At 40.9% G+C, this 17,225-nt stretch overlaps 1 protein-coding gene across 1 annotated transcript; it reads left to right on the forward strand.

The window, feature by feature from the left end:
* Positions 1 to 940: 940 nt before the first annotated feature.
* On the forward strand, positions 941 to 16,240 carry AKR1A1 (aldo-keto reductase family 1 member A1). The gene is made up of 8 exons (XM_010228123.2): positions 941 to 1,055; positions 6,738 to 6,857; positions 7,515 to 7,666; positions 9,729 to 9,924; positions 10,427 to 10,626; positions 11,100 to 11,172; positions 12,647 to 12,733; positions 15,946 to 16,240. Exons 1-8 carry the CDS (start codon positions 966 to 968, stop codon positions 16,009 to 16,011), a joined length of 984 nt encoding a protein of 327 aa, XP_010226425.2. The 5' UTR covers positions 941 to 965; the 3' UTR covers positions 16,012 to 16,240.
* The last annotated feature ends 985 nt before the right edge of the window (positions 16,241 to 17,225 follow it).

Genomic DNA, 17,225 nt, shown 5'->3' on the forward strand with positions numbered 1-17,225 from the left:
AAATAAAGCTAGTTTGGACATTGCTGAACTTGGGAAATAACTTCCTCAGCTTCTGCTGAAATCAGCTACCCAGCTCTGGAACACATCCTGAGGGTGGTTCCTTTTGAATAGTTCCACCAGAAAGATAGATTGTGAGGATGCTGGGACAGCCTGCAAAACCTTCCTTTTTGATTGAAAAGCTTTTCCACTGTAAGCAGATTGCTGTTTGCAGCAGCTGTAACACCAGCAGCTGATGCCAGAGCAAAGCTTGCAGTAGGATCCTCTCTTGAATTCCACGTAGGAAATGCTCAGCTATCACAGTGTTCAGCACGACAGAGAAGCCTGGGATCAAAGTGACTATTTGCTTTGCTTCGTTGTTCTTCCTTCTCTCCTTAGCGACAAAAGCATGCGACTGCTCTGTGAATTTGTATGAATCGGTGTATGACCCTTCCCACAATGGCATAATGTCTGTTCTGTCTGTGTTTGAAATGCATCTCACGCAATTCTGAGATCTACTAGTAGCTAGCTGGTAAAAGAGGAAGGTTTAGTGCTTTACTGGATGCAAAGTGCCAGCAAATAAACACCTTTTGCAGCCTTCTGCACCACCAAAGCTTGCAGCTGACTTCTTTAATTAAAAAGAAAAAGTTTCCATCTGAGCTTCTGTATTAAGTGTATCTTGTTGCACACAGCTTTGTGATATACGTCTCAGCTCTGAGAAATCTTAAACCTGTGCACTGTAGAGGGGAACAGAGAGTAAGAGCAGAGACAAAAAAGGCCTCTGTTCTAGTCTGTTCAGGTAGCTACTGATCTCCTTTACACCAAAGCTGTGGAGCACCTACTTTATTTTATTCTAGTGTAACAAAAAAAGCTTTATCAGGACCTTTAAGATTTTTTTTTTTTTTAGTATAGAAAAAAAGTATTTTTTTCAATGTACTAAATTGATGCAAATACTTCGTTTTTTTTTCTCCCTTGTTCTATAGGCAAAAATGTCTGCAGCATGCGAATTCCTCGCGCTCCACACTGGTCAGAAGATACCTCTCATAGGATTGGGAACTTGGAAAAGTGACCCTGGCCAAGTAAGCAGAGAACAAACTATAAATCAGTATCGTCTGCATTCAAGCTGCATTTGTATTTTGCATGTATCTGAAGATCCTAGATTTTGTTTTATTTTTTATAATTATTTCCAGACTGTAAATAGACCTTGGGCCTGGATCCTTCACTTGAGTGGATTTAATTTCAGGTTTGCTGGAGTCAGTGGAGCTTATGTATAAATCTGCAGAACTGAGGTTTTAGGACACAAAAGCAGAAGATCTCTCAAGACTTTTTAACCCAAGCCTTGGGCAGCCGTGCTGCTGGAGAGAGGTTCAGAAAGAGTCCTGTCATTGGGATGAGGAGCTCAGGCAGGGAGAAACCTGTAGCTTTGATGTGGTGCTTGACTTTTCCACTGGCGAGACCTCAGGTTACCGGATTGACCACGCATCCATCTAGTTTGAGCTGTGACTTAGTTGAGAGCCTTATTTTAGAAGGCAAGAACCCTCACTGATCTTGTAGTAGGTCCTGTTGCAGTGGTCAGCCGATATGTAGCAGGAAAACTAAGGACTTGCTTGGGTCCTTTCCTTTTAGAGTAGGGAGGTTAATACTACTAGATGATGCACTCTGCTTCCAAATGCAATGTGTTGGCAAGCACCAGACTTGGGAAGAATTCTGGGTGCTTTTGCACACTGTGTGAACATCTGTGGGCTGTGCAGTACTTCTCTCCCTTGTCTGTCTTTTTCTTTCTGTCTCATTTAGTTGAATGTAAATTCACGAGGGCAGAGACTGCCTTTCCCAGCGATTACGTGCAATGCCCAGCAGAAGGAGCGTCCTCTTGCTTGGTGGAACTCTTAGTTGGTATTGTTGGTTTAGCATCTTTCAGACTACATGTCTACCATTGCATGTCCATGCTGTAAGCATTGTGTATTTTGCAGCTGCTCTTCTGTTAGCTTCATGATGGTTTGATTTGAAACGATAGGACTACACCTAATAAAACTGTGCTTGAGAGAGTGAGTTAAAACACTTCTCAAAGGGACCCATTGCATGGCTCTTTCATGTCACTTGGAGGGAAAAGAAAACTATAAAAATTAATCTATTCAGAGCCATGTTACTGTTGGTCTTCCTCTCCAAACAACTGTCGGAACAGTAGATCTGTTGGGAATAGTGTACTGATGTGGAAGCTGGGTTGGTATGAGAGCTCAGTCAACCTCTTAAATGAGGACAGGGATGAATGCTCAGCTCTGTCACTTAACACAACAACTGCCAGCAGAATTAGGTTTACTAACATGCTGGAACTTAATGGATGAATTCATGTAGACTCAAAGCATTTGTGTGTGTGTGTATTCCACTAAAGCATATGCCTGGGACTGAACAAACAAAATATTATTGCATTTTTTACTTTATTCCCTATCTGTTCTGGGAGAAGTGCAGTCTTGTAAAATAACAAGGAAAGATCCTGTTTGTGCATAATTTAAGACTATTCCAGCTGGATTTTGCCAAAGTAGGCAGGATTTATAACACCTAAATCTGGAATGGTGTCTGCTACCACAGATCCCATTAGGGTCTTACTGAAGTCATTGGGAGCTACTTTTCTAGAATGTCTACTGTTTTCCAAGAAGTATTCCTAGCTTATATTAAAAACATGATCATGAGATTACAGTGAAAAGGGCCAGAGTTACAGAAGTTGCTGCTAGTCTTATAGATGCCTTATCATTCTTCAGAACTGTCTGCATCTGTCCTTCAGATTCAGAAGTGCAGCAGTAGTTTGGCAGAACGCCCAAATAGCTCCCTTCTAAAAGGACATGGCACAGTTCAGGAGAATAATTATGAATTAAAGACCATAAGAGTAGTTCCACTAAAGGCCAAAGACCTAGAGATGCACAAGAATAATTGCTGCTTCTCAAATAGAGGCTATTTATCAAAAGCTGTTCTGTACAAGAGCTACATTAGAAGCATGATATAGGAAATAGATGGCTTTTAAACTACTTGGTAAGAGGCCTCGACCTGGAGTATCAATTCCCACTGGACAAGTGCAACCTGTTGTGGCAGAGGCGAGTTCTGTGAGGAAACCATATGGGGCTGAGGGAGGTTGTTGAATGTCAGAGCTAAGCTTCAGGAAAGCTGGAGAAGGAAGTGTGCACCTCATAAAACCGGTTGGACTGGGTGGTTTATGGTAGGATTGCAACTACGTCTTTGAAATTGTTGGAAAATCTAGAGAATCTCAGTCATGCAAGCAAGAATTCACTGCAAGAATGCTATTAAGGGAAGAACTTGAATTAAACCTGAATAGGAGAAAAAATGAGTGTTTTAGGGTACATTGAATTAGAAGTTACTACTTACATCGTGTTCTGAATTCCTTGTTTTGCAGCAAGCAACGCAAGAACAGTGGGTAGGAACTGCAATACAGTAGTGCATTTGTGCTGGTCATCCCACATGTGAATGAGTATCATGTGGCTGGCCTGATGATCTGTTTTTCCTATTCCCCATGAGCAAATGTACTCAAACTGCCAGACTGTGACGGCCTCCCCTGGCTGTAAAGGAGACTGGCAAAGCTTCATGCTGGAGTTTTGGTTCCTTATGAAATATTATGGACTTGTTGCTGAGTGGTATCGTGGCAAAGTTTTGGAGAGCCTCTTTATAATGGCTTGGAGCACTACAGACGAGGCTCCCAGGACACCCAGACTCTGTGGTGCTTGGAAGTATAGGTACAGCTTGTTAATTTTGCACATTGTAGTGGGCAAATTGAGGATCTCTAAATCTATTAATGCATATGGTCATGCCCTGGGACTTAGAGGCTCTGTTGCTAAATCTGCCGCTGACAATGGCAGGTTTAGAGGATCCATGTTCCTCCACTTTTCAAAAACAAAAGGGGAGTTGGAAGGCAGACACTTTAATAAGCTGTATAAATGGGAATCTAGTTCATAAAACTTTGCTACAGTGGAGGAAGATAAGGCTTTCAGCTGTGATACCGTGTCCATCTGGAAGCAAACCACATCAAGAGATGTATGAACTAGGTGCCAAAGACAAGCTGGCCAGAATGATGCAAGGTCTGGGAAAGGTGACTCCTGAGGAAACATGGAAGCACCTACAGTCATTAGTCAAGAGAAGCCTCAAGGGAGGCCTGCTAACAATTTTCAAATGTGCTAAGCCTTGGCAAAGGGTAAGCCAATTAATTTCATGTCTGGGGAAGCAGATGAGATACCAGGGCCTTGTGTCTTGATTGGATGTCTATAAAGTCTTGAACGCAGAGATAGCTAAGCATTGGCACAGACTACCTGTCATTTATAAAAGTAGTTTTGACAAATGTTTGTGGGACTTTCTAGGCCCCACTGTAGGGCCTAAGAGTGGACTAGATGATTTTTCAAGATCCTTTCAGACTTACTGTCTTTATGCTTACTGTATTTATATGTTCACGAGTAAATTAAGCTGTCTGACTCAACTTGCCCAGTGCAAATTGAATTTAGTACTTGTTCCTTCCCTGACAGTACTGATAGACAACATTAAAAGATACATGGAAAGGTTTGAAAGATCCTTTAGTTACTACTGTTACTTCAGAGCACCGGGTATTCAGGGGCATTTGAACCTCCAACTGCTTCCCTTGGGCTTCCTGCCTGAACTTCATTTCAAAAATACAAAACTTTTTGTTAAAATACTCCTTGTGCTTACATTAACATTTATCTGTTATTAGATTTTTTTTCACCTCCAGTATATACTAATTTGCACATCTACCCTTGATTGCTTTCCTTTTGCATGGAGCTCTTAGTTAAAAATAGAATGTCTTAGTAGGCTGAGAACAGTTTACATGAGTAAAAAAATTGCAAAAATCCACAGGCCAGATTAAATAATCAGTCTCAGTTGCTCAGTGCTAGGAATTTATTTAAACACACTGATAAAGAAATATGGCCTCCTGTTTATCACCTTGCAGAGACATGTTTGGAGTGATGTATTCTTGTTTTTCTGTAAGCAGTACCTACTTCATTTTTATGGCAAGTTCTGTGTTCTTTTGAGTAAGAATTAGGTAAAAATATTGTGGGCTAATAAGAATGCTACAGATGAATAATACTCTGGTTTTCCTTTCCAAAAAGTCCTTAACATGTCCTTTTTTTTTTTTTTTTTTTTTTTGTGAAAGTATATCTGGAACTTTTATTTTTCTCTGTCAAAGCACATGCTCTTTACCTTCCTAGAGTGTGGATACTCACCCTAAAATAGCCTTTAATGTGTTGCAAGTTATATTTAATGTGTCTCAGTTACTATGACCTTGATTACATAGTGACCGCAGGAGAAATGTCTTTGTCACAGTGAAGTCAGGATTGTACAAACCATCCTGCTAAAGAAAGGAAGAACTTCCTTCACTGTTCTGCTAAAAGTGCTTTGTCATTCTGGCTAAGGAGAACTGCTTATAGTCCATGTTTCCTCTCAAAATGCCAAAGAATGCAGTCAGAATATCCTGTGTTTGCTCTTATGCAGTTCTTGGAAAGAAAAAGAAATAATTTGATTTCCCTCTCATTTTTTCTGAGTAGCATCTGAAAACTAGACTGTTAATATCTTTGATTGGAATTAATTATTTTATTAGCTTTAAAATTGAACATGCAGGTTCTTTGATGAATAAGTTGAAAAAAATCAATCTCTTCAGTAGTGCCTCTAATCTTTGTGGACATTTATTTCTTGACAAGACTAATCTGTGCATCAAGCCTCCCTCATACAGTAGTGTACAATCTCCCACAGCCTCGAGAGAGAAGCTGGTAAGGAGCAGTAAACAGAAATCACTACAGATAAGATGTACTCTTACTGTAGCACTGAGGAGATGGACAGATTTTAGAGAACATTTGCTCACTGTTCACTGGAAACTTGAATAAATGTGGTTTTACATTCTTGGTCCATAGACTTGCAACATATCTGAGGGCCACAAGCAAATGCATGTTGTGTTGAGAGCTTGTGCTTCCTCAGAGTTTTCAAAAGCAGAAACTGAAGCAGAGTGGGTTCCTTCCCAGCCATTCTGGTCCGCAGGCAACAGTGCAGAGCAAGGGGTGCCCTGTCAGCAACACCTGCTTTGCCAGGCACAGGGAGAGCAGGATGCAGAACCATGAGCACCAGTGGGAGCCCTCGTGTTGCCTGCAGCCATGGGCTAACATCCAGCAGTATAGTGACTTTCAATGTTGTGCAGTCAGTGAGAATGAAGTATGAAGAAAAATGTGCCATAAAGTCACTTTATATCTTAAAAATAAGGTGCGAGCAGTTGAATCAAACCTGCAGTCTGGTTCCTCTGAAACCTGACTTCCTCTGCTGGGAGAAAGGCTCTACCTTCCAAGCTTGGCTGATGTTGACTGATGGCCAGTTAGTTTGCTTCCCTAAAGCATGATTTATTTGAAAAAAATGCTTCTTAGAGCTCATTTGATACTTGGGGAAAATGTGACAAGAATATTTAAGAATGAATCTCTTTTCTATCTAATGAGTTCTTGCATGCTTGGCCTGAGTGCATGACCTGTTTCCTTGTTTCCTTTGGAGTATCTACTAGTGCTTAGCTCTCCACTTGCAAGCACTGTGCTACAGAGGACCATATCCTACTCAGTGTGGGTGTCTGTGAAACAGCATGATCTTATGTAGCTCTCTATTTATGCTTTAAGGGTATTTTTTATTCTTCTCATTGAGTCCTTAACAGCTTTTTCTGCTTCGCAGTCGTATTCTGTTTTCATTGACCATGTTGGGTAACCTGTTTCTGATTGCAGGTGAAAGAAGCAGTGAAATATGCCCTAAGCATGGGTTATCGCCACATTGACTGTGCCGCAGCTTACAGCAATGAAGCCGAGATAGGTGAGGCTTTCCAGGAATGCATTGGGCCCAACAAGGTAAAAAAACACAAAAGCACCACCCTGACTATACACTTTATCAAGATTGACAGCTGCAACCTGAAAACAGACTACAAAGTTAGCATTTGGAGGCTTTTTCTCTCAGTCAATCCCAGCTGTTTGGGTTTACTTCTTGGGAAGAATCTCAAATTTGGCCCCTTGCTTTTGTTGATAAAAGAAGTCGGGAACCTTACATATATAGTTTCTGGAAAATAAATCTTTCTTATCTCTGCTTTCCTCTTTTCTTTCCTGTGCTTTAAGGAAATCTCTGTTATGTGATTAGCTACAGAGAGGCTGTTTTCAGCTTGGCCCAGGAATTCCTTCCCACTCTCTAGATAGTGGTGACTCTGCAGGGAAGCATAGGATTTTTTTTTCAGTTCATAAATTGCAAAATTTGCATAAGAATAAACTGAATAGTTCTTTTCTTTTGATCAGATACTGCTTAGTAGTGTCCTTTACCCTTTAACTGGAGAGTTTGGAGAAGTATGTGCTTGGTTGTTTGTTTCTTTTTTTTGTTTGCTTGTTTGCTTAGCGAAACTTTGTGGGTTATATTTTTTTATTAAACTATTTTCTTTGTTTTAAAGCTAATGAAGAAATCACTGCAGTTCTTTTCCTGAACTTGTTCCAGTAAATTGCACCCTCTTCCCTTTCTCAAAGGTTATGAAAAGAGAGGACTTATTTGTAACATCAAAGCTCTGGAATACGAAGCACCACCCTGAAGATGTGGAGCCAGCACTAAGGAAAACCCTTGGGGATTTGAAGCTGGCTTACCTGGACCTGTACCTCATGCACTGGCCTCATGCCTTTGAGTAAGTTCACCCTGGAAACAGCACAGAATTAAAAAATAATAAAAAAAAAAACCCTCCCCAGTTGTACATTTACATCTTTCTGAGCTGAGTATTTCTTTCTGTAGATACTGCCTGCAATGTGTCTTTAGGTGTAGCTAATAGCGTAAACCTATGGAGTGTTGTGTAAGATCCTTCTCTTCACTTTTCCATAATCTGTGCATTTATTCATCTTAGATGAATTCACATTCACAGAAGCAACTGTTTCCATCTTATTTCTGTTCTTCAGTTTTGAATTGGATTAGCATTAGATTTGTTGCTGGTCTGAAAACACAGAGGAGAGGACAGATTCCTGTTACTGTACAGAGAGACTGTAAATAGAAAAGGGATAATTGTTCTCCATATTTAGCAGTTACGAATCCACAAAAATGAGTATTAAGTTTTTGTTTAAAATCCTTCAGCTCTTATTAAAAATTGCATTTCACAGTGAGAAAACTGGGCACTGGAATTACAGTCACTAAGTGACTGTCAGTTTGGCACAGGTGCTAAAGGTGGGTGATCAAAAGTACTCCCAGCTGTGAATACGTAATTCGGTTTTATGGGACACTATTCTCCATCATTAATAGGAGCGGAGTTTATTTTCTTGTAACTTTGGAAGCAGTAATATTTTCTTTTATATAAAAGGTTAAAAAAACCCCACCTCTGCCTCACAGGCTGTTTGCAGTGAGAACTTCACTCAGTTGAGCAGACCCTGTCATACTCAAAGGAGCTTCAGTCTTTTTTTTTTTTTTTTAATTTCCAGGACAAAGTTGTTTCCAGTCATCAAGTGAACTGAATTTTCCAATGTGTACCACACCAGCAATAGGAGGAAAAAACTCTTACATTTAAATGTATTCCTCAGCATAACAGAATGAGGAAGTGTTTTAAACTAAAGCTGGTTTGCAGGAACAATGTCTGTTGAAAAATTACCGGCTTTTGAAATAGGTTTGTTTTCAGTCAATTCAAAAACCTTCAAACCATTGTTTGTTCAGGTGATAACATCTTGTAATATAAATAATGATGTGTATTTAGTTACTCTACATAAAAATTACTTAAATGGCTCAGGGAAACAAAAAAAAAAGAAGCTTGACGAGACTGGTATTTTCATAAAGCAGTTTCACGTTTTCTCATTCAAAAGCATTCACTCTGTTTTCCATTAGCTCTGCTTCAGCCTACCTCAATGCCTGACTGGCTATAAAGCCTGCTCTGTGGAGAAGCTGAGCCAGAGAACAGGAATTTTAAACAGACTTTCATATTAAGATCACGATGCCTCTAGGTCTAGAAAAGCAACCTCGGAGGTTCCGCAGCGGCACTTTCCCAGCAGAGTGGCAACCCTGCAAGGACAGACTGCTCCGAGACCAGTCATAGCCCCTTTACAGTGCAGTGTTGTCACACCTGGCAAATCCAAGTTCTTTGTTATTTTTATGGGCCAGTGTGACTAAGTGGAAACACACCTAACCTCCAGGCAGCACGGACGAGCCAAGACTTCCGTGGGAATCTGCACTGGAGTCCAGTGCTGACACTGCTGCAGAGTGCACAGGGAATGTAAAGTCAGACCTGCATAGGTAGGTTCTCCTTGCTAACCCTTAAACCAACATGCTTTTGGTAGCAGCTTCAAATAGACTGTGACTAGCAGCGATCCCACAAAATGAACTGAAAAGCAAAAGCTGCTCTGAGTTGCTCCTGTCTAAATCAAATATTTTGCTAGGATCAAAGTGTGTGATGAGCTGTTGCTTGTATACAGGGACTGACGGGTGTTAAGGAGTCACTGCCCTACAGGTAAGTACTTTTGACAACTCCAAAAAGTTTGAATAGGCAAAGCAGTGTCTAAACCAATTTCCTGTAGGTTAAGTCAGCACACTGGCATTCAAAGGAAAAGTTTGCTCATTTTTTTTTATGCTACCTTGCAAACTCCGTAGACCTTTAAGAATATTTTAAATAAAGTGGATTTTTGTTTGTTCTTTTTGGATTGATTTATATATTTTCAGTGAACAATGAATAAAATCGAAATCATCATGCAATATGCACTTTTTCTTTGATGCTGTAGACGAGGGGACAATCCCTTCCCAAAGAATCCCGATGGCACAATGCGTTATGATTATACTGACTACAAGGATACCTGGAAGGCCATGGAGAAGCTGGTAGAAAAAGGTCTTGTGAAAGCCATAGGGCTGTCAAACTTTAACAGCCGTCAGATTGATGATGTTCTCAGCGTGGCCACCATCAAACCAGCTGTGCTGCAGGTAAGAGGACTAAAGGGGAGGGTTGGTGGTTTCTGATGCAATGTGCAGCTCTGGGTGTACGGGTACAGCTGCCTCCACAATGAGCAAGCATGGCAAGTTGGACCCATTCCTTGGACAGAAGGTCTATATCCGTGTCCTGTGGCCATTTATGCCTGCTTAGTTGAATAGCAGAGTTTGTGGCCTTCCATGTGAGGAATGATCAGGAATTATTTAGTCTGGAAGAAAAGAATGACAGCCACTAACAACTCCGTCCTTCCTTGCTTGGATGTATCAGATACCCAGCACTCTACAAACTGTACAGTAGAGTTATGCTCCTTTTGCTGTAGTCTTAGCCTCCAAGAGAGTTTTTCACCCTCCATGTGCTAAGTTGGAGGCATGAGGTTTTTTAGGAACTGGAATGAACTGCTCTACTGACTGATGCTTATGCCTTTGACCTCCTGTTAGTTTAGAGCTCTGTGCTGATACCTTCTTGCCAGGCACTCACTGTGGGTTGCTTTGACAGGTGGAATGTCACCCCTATCTAGCCCAGAATGAGCTGATAGCTCACTGCCAAAAACGAGGCCTGGTTGTCACTGCCTACAGTCCACTTGGCTCTCCCGATCGAATGTGGAAACATCCAGATGAGCCTGTGCTTCTAGAAGAACCTGGGATCAAAAAACTGGCAGAAAAATACAGCAAGTCACCTGCCCAGATCATCCTCAGGTACCCTCAGTTGAGAGAGGGTAGAATTGGGCCCAGCCTTAATAGAGCAAAAAACAGAGGATAGAAGGGAGCTGCCTGTGGTGCCTGCTTTTTCCTCACCACTGGTGGTGATGTAAAACCTTAGCACCAGAAGCAACCTTTGTGCAGTGCTTATTCTGCAGAATTGATGGAGTAGATCCTGCCTTATGGCAGGAATATGGACTAGATTAAAGGGATCTGTTCCTGGGACTCACTACCTTTGTTGTGGAACTGCAGTGGGACAGGAGGCAGGAGTGCTGTTAAGGCAGCAGTGCACCACGTTTGGTACCTCGTGCTATATTTGCACGTGACCGGTTGCTTGATCTTCTGAGCTCCTGCTGCTCTGTTCAAATGGGCTTTCAGGAAGAGTGTCTGAAAAAGGTCCCTGTACCGAAGAACTGTTTAGTGTTTTGTTTTAATATTCTATGCACAGAAGGTCTGTCTCCTCTTAACAGGTGGCAAGTGCAGCGCAAAGTTGTTGCCATTCCCAAGAGTGTCACTCCTGCTCGCATTCTGCAGAACCTCCAGGTAAGCAACTTGATTCCCTTCACTATAAAGCAGCAATTTAGATGAAAGACAAGAGATTCTGCAGTGCTCTTTTATGAATAATATGTATGAATAATATAGTGTCTTAACACCTGCATAACAACCTGAGGCACTTGGCCCCTGCTTGTTCCTAAGTGCATGCACTCAGAAGGGAGAGTAAAGATATTTAGCAACAAACTAGTCAAGTTCCAAGCAACTAAGCATGTATGTGGGCGCGTTCACACATGAACAGTCTTCTTTTGTTGTAAAAAGTCTTAAGTGAAAAATCTTTATCATTTACCAAAGACAATCTTTACTGATATTTGAGAGTTTAAAATTGCATCGAAGACTTCCTTGTTCAGTGGTTCTTATTTATAAGTAACAGTTTTGCTGGGAGAACTGGTGACTTTCTGCAGCAAACTGCCATTCTAATGCTGCTAAATGTATAGGATTAGGGTGATTCCTTTCTACTCTAAAGACAATTCATTTTACTTCAGGAGTTACTTGAAAACTCTCACTGTGAGTAATTTGGAGGGAAGTCTCTGAATCACCTCTTATGATCTTTATTAAGCCCTTAATCATGCAGGTTGGACAGTTACATATATGTCTTTAAGTTAGGATTTGTTTGTGAAACTGTTACTCCTGCTAAACCAAATTCCATCATGTAGTATGCAGCTAAAATTTTGGAAAAGTGCCAGCAAATGCAGTGCAGTTTTTTACTCTAGGCTTAAGGTTACATGGGAGCAGAACATTGATTTCAAAAGGCAGCACTTACTCTGAGTAAGGAGTTCCACCTTTGTGCAAGAGCGCTGGGCAGTATCAGTGAAGGCTTTAGAACTGGTCAGTGAATGCAGACCTCAGGCTTTAAGCCTTTGTTTTACTGTTGTTATAAAATGGATTAAAGTACAACTGCATATTTATAAACAAAAGATGAAACCTTCCCTGGAGCCAAGATTTTTTAAGATAGATCCGTAACTCCATTGCTCGCAGTTGTATGGAAATTCCCTCTATTTGAAAGCTGCAGCTTCTGAAGATGTTTAAAATATTATAACAAGTAGCATCATGTTTAGTTTATTTTTATTTGGGTTTTAACACTAGGATTTAGAAACTCTGGTATAGCATTGAGTTTTTCTTTTTGAAAGTCTAGAGAGTTAGTATGTAACTATGACTTAATAAATTATTCTGGTTTCTTTTGTGTCTGTGTGTTTGCATCAGTTACAAACACTAATTAAATGCTGAATTAGTCATATCTGAAGTCACTACTGCTTCTTTCATTCTGTCATGGTTTACTGAGATCGGCCTTTAAGTCAATCTTACCACCTGTGGATCCGTGGGGAAATACAGGGCACAAGGAGATGATTGTGATTTACAAAATAAACAAAACCAGGAAGCAAAATTCAGCAGAAACTGAACGTGAAAAACTTATGATTATTAAATGGAGACTGGTTAGGGTGTTTGTTTGTTTCCCCTTCCACAGGTTTTTGATTTCAGTCTCACAGAAGAGGAGATGAGCCACATCGGGAGCCTGAATAAAAACTGGCGTTACATCGTGCCGATGGTTACGGTAAATTTCTCTTGTGTTTCTAGTAGTTTTAATTCATTTGGCCACAACTCGGAGTTTTGCAGTTTTCTTTTTTTCTTTTGCTGTCTCCTGTCAGAACCACTTATAAGTAAGAGTCCTACATATTTGTAAGGTATCCAAGCGGGAAGAATTGTTATTTCTTTTTTGCCCAGAAGCTGTCCTTTTTTGTATCTCTTTCCCTTCTCTGTTATTTTTAATGAACAGTCCAGGTGCAATTAGTTCCATGCAAAAGAGAATTTGTCCCCTCAATTGGATGTACCAGCTTCACCATTCTTGTTGTCAAAAGTCCTCCTCCAAATTATGGTGTTTGGCTTTGGCTGTGTTATTTTCCTTTCTGAATCCTTTGGCAGCAGTATCCTTTAGCATCATCACCATTTCCCCTATCACCCAAACCCTTACTTCATGTGCTATCAGCACGTTTCACTAGGCACACCCATGTGTGTGTCTTTTTAGTGTCCAAGCCCTTTTGTTATTTCTTCTCTTATATTGAAGAACCAGCCTCTTTCCTTTTCTCCTCATTACAAAAATCTTCCTTTTCGTTTCCGGCCTTTATAGTTGTGTTCATTTCTTAGGCATGTATTGTCCTGTTTCTACCCATACAAAAGTGGCTGTTGCCACTCCCTGAGGTGTCACTGGGTAAAAAATGCCCTATAGTCTTAAGTGATGTGTCCCTTAGGTGATGATACAGTGCACTGCAGATCTTTGTGCAAATTTGGAAGCTGTCAGTCAAGCCCTTGGCTCTCAAGCAGCATGTCTGCCTTGCTGGACGTTCCCTTTGGATAGTCAGGCCAGGTTACATGTTCTGGGAGTTCTTTGGAATAGGCATTCCTCCAAAATTTATCAGCAAGTTTTTTGAGTGCTTGAGAGCATATCAACAACTGGCACACCAGTTTGAGAAGAGAAGCTATAAATGTGTGTGGAACGATTGTCTTCATTCAGGGTAGATATCTGTTTTCAGCGTTCACTGGTTACAAAACCTTCAAGGCCACGAAGCAACCATGTAGGATTGCTTCAATATGTGCACGTATAGATGCCCCCCTCTTGTCCCCATCCCTGCAACCAAGATTCTTTGTGCCTGTGGCCTGGGTCTGTACCCCACACTGCCACTTAGCTGTCCGCACATGTGAGTGTGGGGGCACATGCACCTCTGGTGTAGACAGCACAGTTTTTTCAAGCGTTTTGCTAGTCATTCTGCCAACAAAGTTGTTTTGTAAATGAAGCTGCAAAATGCGTTTCAAAATGTAAGCTGGGCTTGGGCTAGCCAGGGATAATTCATGTACTTTTGTTTCCTGGGAGACTTTATCATCTCTCAATGATTCACAAAGAGGAGATGAAATACAGTTCAAAGTGTTGGTCCATCCGCATAGAAAAAGGGTGAATGTGATACAGCTGGGCTTCAAAGATATTGCCATATTGTCAGATAACAAGACAGGAAAAAAAGAAAGATGAAGAGAATTAAAATGTGAGTCTGTAGCTCTAAGATCTCCACCAGAACATTTTGTCTCCTGCCTGCCCCTCTGGGCTTATCAGAAAGGATTTTCATCATGTCTGAAATAAAATTAAAATTCCTGTCTAACCTTTTATGGCCATCTCCTCTATGAGTCTAATTTATAGTGTCTGAATTTCAAAGTGTGTTATGTCAGTGACATCGAAGCCCCTGCTATCATAACTGACAAGACAGGTTTTCCTTGTGTAACCACATTGATACATAACTACAGGGTCTTACAGATGTGCCTTTTTTCTCCATATTGTTGTTTTTGTTGTTGTTGTTGTTTTGAGGTTACATTTGCTTGTAGGTGCTTAAATAATGTTGCTGGGTATTTGAAAAGATCCTCATTTGGATAGAGATGGAGAATTGTTTAGCCACACCTGAAACCCAAGCTTTGGAAACATAACAGGCCAAGGAATTTATTTAAGCAAAACTTGAATAACCAGCAAGCAAGAGAGGAGGAGTGACCATGTTCTTGTGCAAAGGATGACTGTGTTTTGCCAGCTACTGCTGATCTACAGTGTGTTCATTTTTCCCCCTTGCCTCCTCTTTCCATTTGCTGTGGTAGATTGAGAAAGCCATGTGCAACATCCCCTCTGGCAGCTGCTGTTCTGGGATGCTGCTGACAAGAATGTTTGCTTGAAGAGCTATTCAGTATAGTGAAACATGGGGGGAAGAAATGGGCAAAAATGGGGAATATAAATTCTGAGAATATGAGGAAGTTGGTGACTTTCAGTAGAGTATAAGAAAACCTGAAGATACTGTGACCGTTTTGCCCACAAAGTTTTACTGTTGGCAGTTTGTTGTCAGTTGATAGTTACTGAGTATCAGTAAATATTAAACTTTAATGTCTTAGTTTTCTGCTCTGTAGTGCCCTCAAGTGCCTAATTTCAGGATGCAGCCAGTTGCTCTAGGGAGGTGGGTTTGTGTTCCTCACTGATACCACACTTCAATTCCTTCAAATGCACGGACTAGGAGCAAGGTTTTACCCCAGCTCCTAGTAAGTGGGAATGTTGCATAAGACTGAATTCATCTTGGATGGCAACCTGTGCATCCAAATGTTAAAAAATGGGATGTGGGACCTGGGACTTCTGTTTGAGGAGCTCTGCTTTTGGGCCAGCCCGAACCTCTGCTTCCCTATTCTGAACATTAGTTTTCAAAACTCCCATTTCACAGCTGGAGAAGCTGGTCTACCTTGGAAATACTTTTAATCTCTCACATGAAATGTGCTGTGAAAGAGTCCAGTGACACTGTTAGCGCTTCAGTGTATGACATTGAGCAAGCTACTTGTTTCTTCATGTCTATCAGTAAAACTAACATCCCAGCATCTCTCTGTCTTGGAAAGATAGTCAAATGCTCTGATTTTTATAAAGTGTTTTGAAGTGCGTGTATTACAACACTTACTCAATAATGCTACAAGGCAAAAAGTTTAACTAGTCTTAATCCAATTCTTCAAGCGTCGGCAGCTGGAAGAAAGCCTGGCTTGAGGCCACAGAAATCTTCCATCTTTTTTCTCTCTCTCTTTCAAGAAGTGCTACAGGACTTGGAGGAGAGAGAATAGCTCTTGCTAAAGTGAAAAAGATGCTTGTACATGGTTGAGATGTGAAGAATTTCAAATGCTGCACCGTTTAAATTTGTAACTAAGAACAAGAGGGTTTTTTTTTTTTTAAGTTTTCTGACTTGAGTTTGTCTGCTTGTTTCACAGATGAATGGAAAGCTAGTAGCAAGAGATGCTGGACACCCCCACTACCCCTTCAATGACCCCTATTAACTACAGAAAATAAGATGTTAGAATAACATGCTCCTCTGCATGCTCTTCCACAAGTAATTCTTGCCATAGTTTATCAAAAAGCCTTTCCAAATAAAACCTTCCTCTGCAAATAGGAGGCCTGAGAAGGTCTACTTTTAATTACTTTTGATTGATCTCCTTTCTGCAGATACTGTAGCTTCCACATCAGAGTTTGTGGGATTTTGTTATAATGACTGCAAACTTGCTCCTGGAAGTGCCAAATGTTTGGGAGATTAGATAAGATTGGGGGAGTCAAAATCAAGCTTCAATCACTTCATAATTGGGCTGGGGAATTAGTTTGGATTTACTGCCTGTAAAAGGCTTTGAATTCTTTAGTTATTACCATGCAGGGAAAAAAAAAGAGTGGAGAAGGCAGTTAGCATGACAGCATTTTCCAGCTAAACAACTAAACAACCACTCAGTCATTTTGATATCTTTAATAGTGTTTTTATATAGGGAACAAAGAGAAAGTGCTATGGTTGCACTATGCAAAAAGTATTTCATTACAGCCCAAATAAGTAGCCACATCCAGTGCATTTTGTTCCCTTTAGAGTACTTGCAGGATTTGAGATCTCCAATTTATTTTTCTTTAATGTTTGGATTGATTTGGAAGAAAATGCATATCCTGGAGCAGGCCTTCAGGGCGCTCCTCTCTGTTGCCTGTGTTACAGATTAGTTTTAGCTCCAGCAATGACTCTATGCCATCAAAAAAGCGCCAATAACTTTGTTAGGAAGTCTTAGATAAATTCATCCTACCTTGCCAATAATGTCCAGTGTGTCTTTACCACAGATGTCCAGTCAGAGTGCTGGAAGATCACAGCATTTGTTCCTGAGTACAAATAAAAGCAAAGACCTGTCAGAGGGACCCTTCTCTTTTAACATCCCCTTTTCAGTTGCTGCCTAAACTGGCACTTGGGAGGGCTGGTCCTGCCCCTACATTGTCCCCTGCTGGGGACACTGGCCAAGCCATCAGCCGTCTGCCTTTTCCGTGTCTCTGTTTTCCCACTTGCCTCTGTGTTACTCTGAAGCAGGGACTAACCTGCTGAGTGCTGAGGTACTACTGAGCACAACTGGAGTGCTAGCGCTGACAATATTTTGTGCTTAGCCTCTCATTAATGACTTGTCCAGCCATCTGACTATAAAAGGACATAAGGTGTTAATACCTAACAGTGCTCTGATAGTAATATCATTTGTGG

The sequence above is a fragment of the Tinamus guttatus genome, unplaced genomic scaffold (genome assembly GCF_059628265.1).
Source record: "Tinamus guttatus ecotype Peru unplaced genomic scaffold, ASM5962826v1 Tinamus_guttatus_pri_ptg000242l, whole genome shotgun sequence".
In the NCBI taxonomy this organism is placed as follows: Eukaryota; Metazoa; Chordata; class Aves; order Tinamiformes; family Tinamidae; genus Tinamus; species Tinamus guttatus.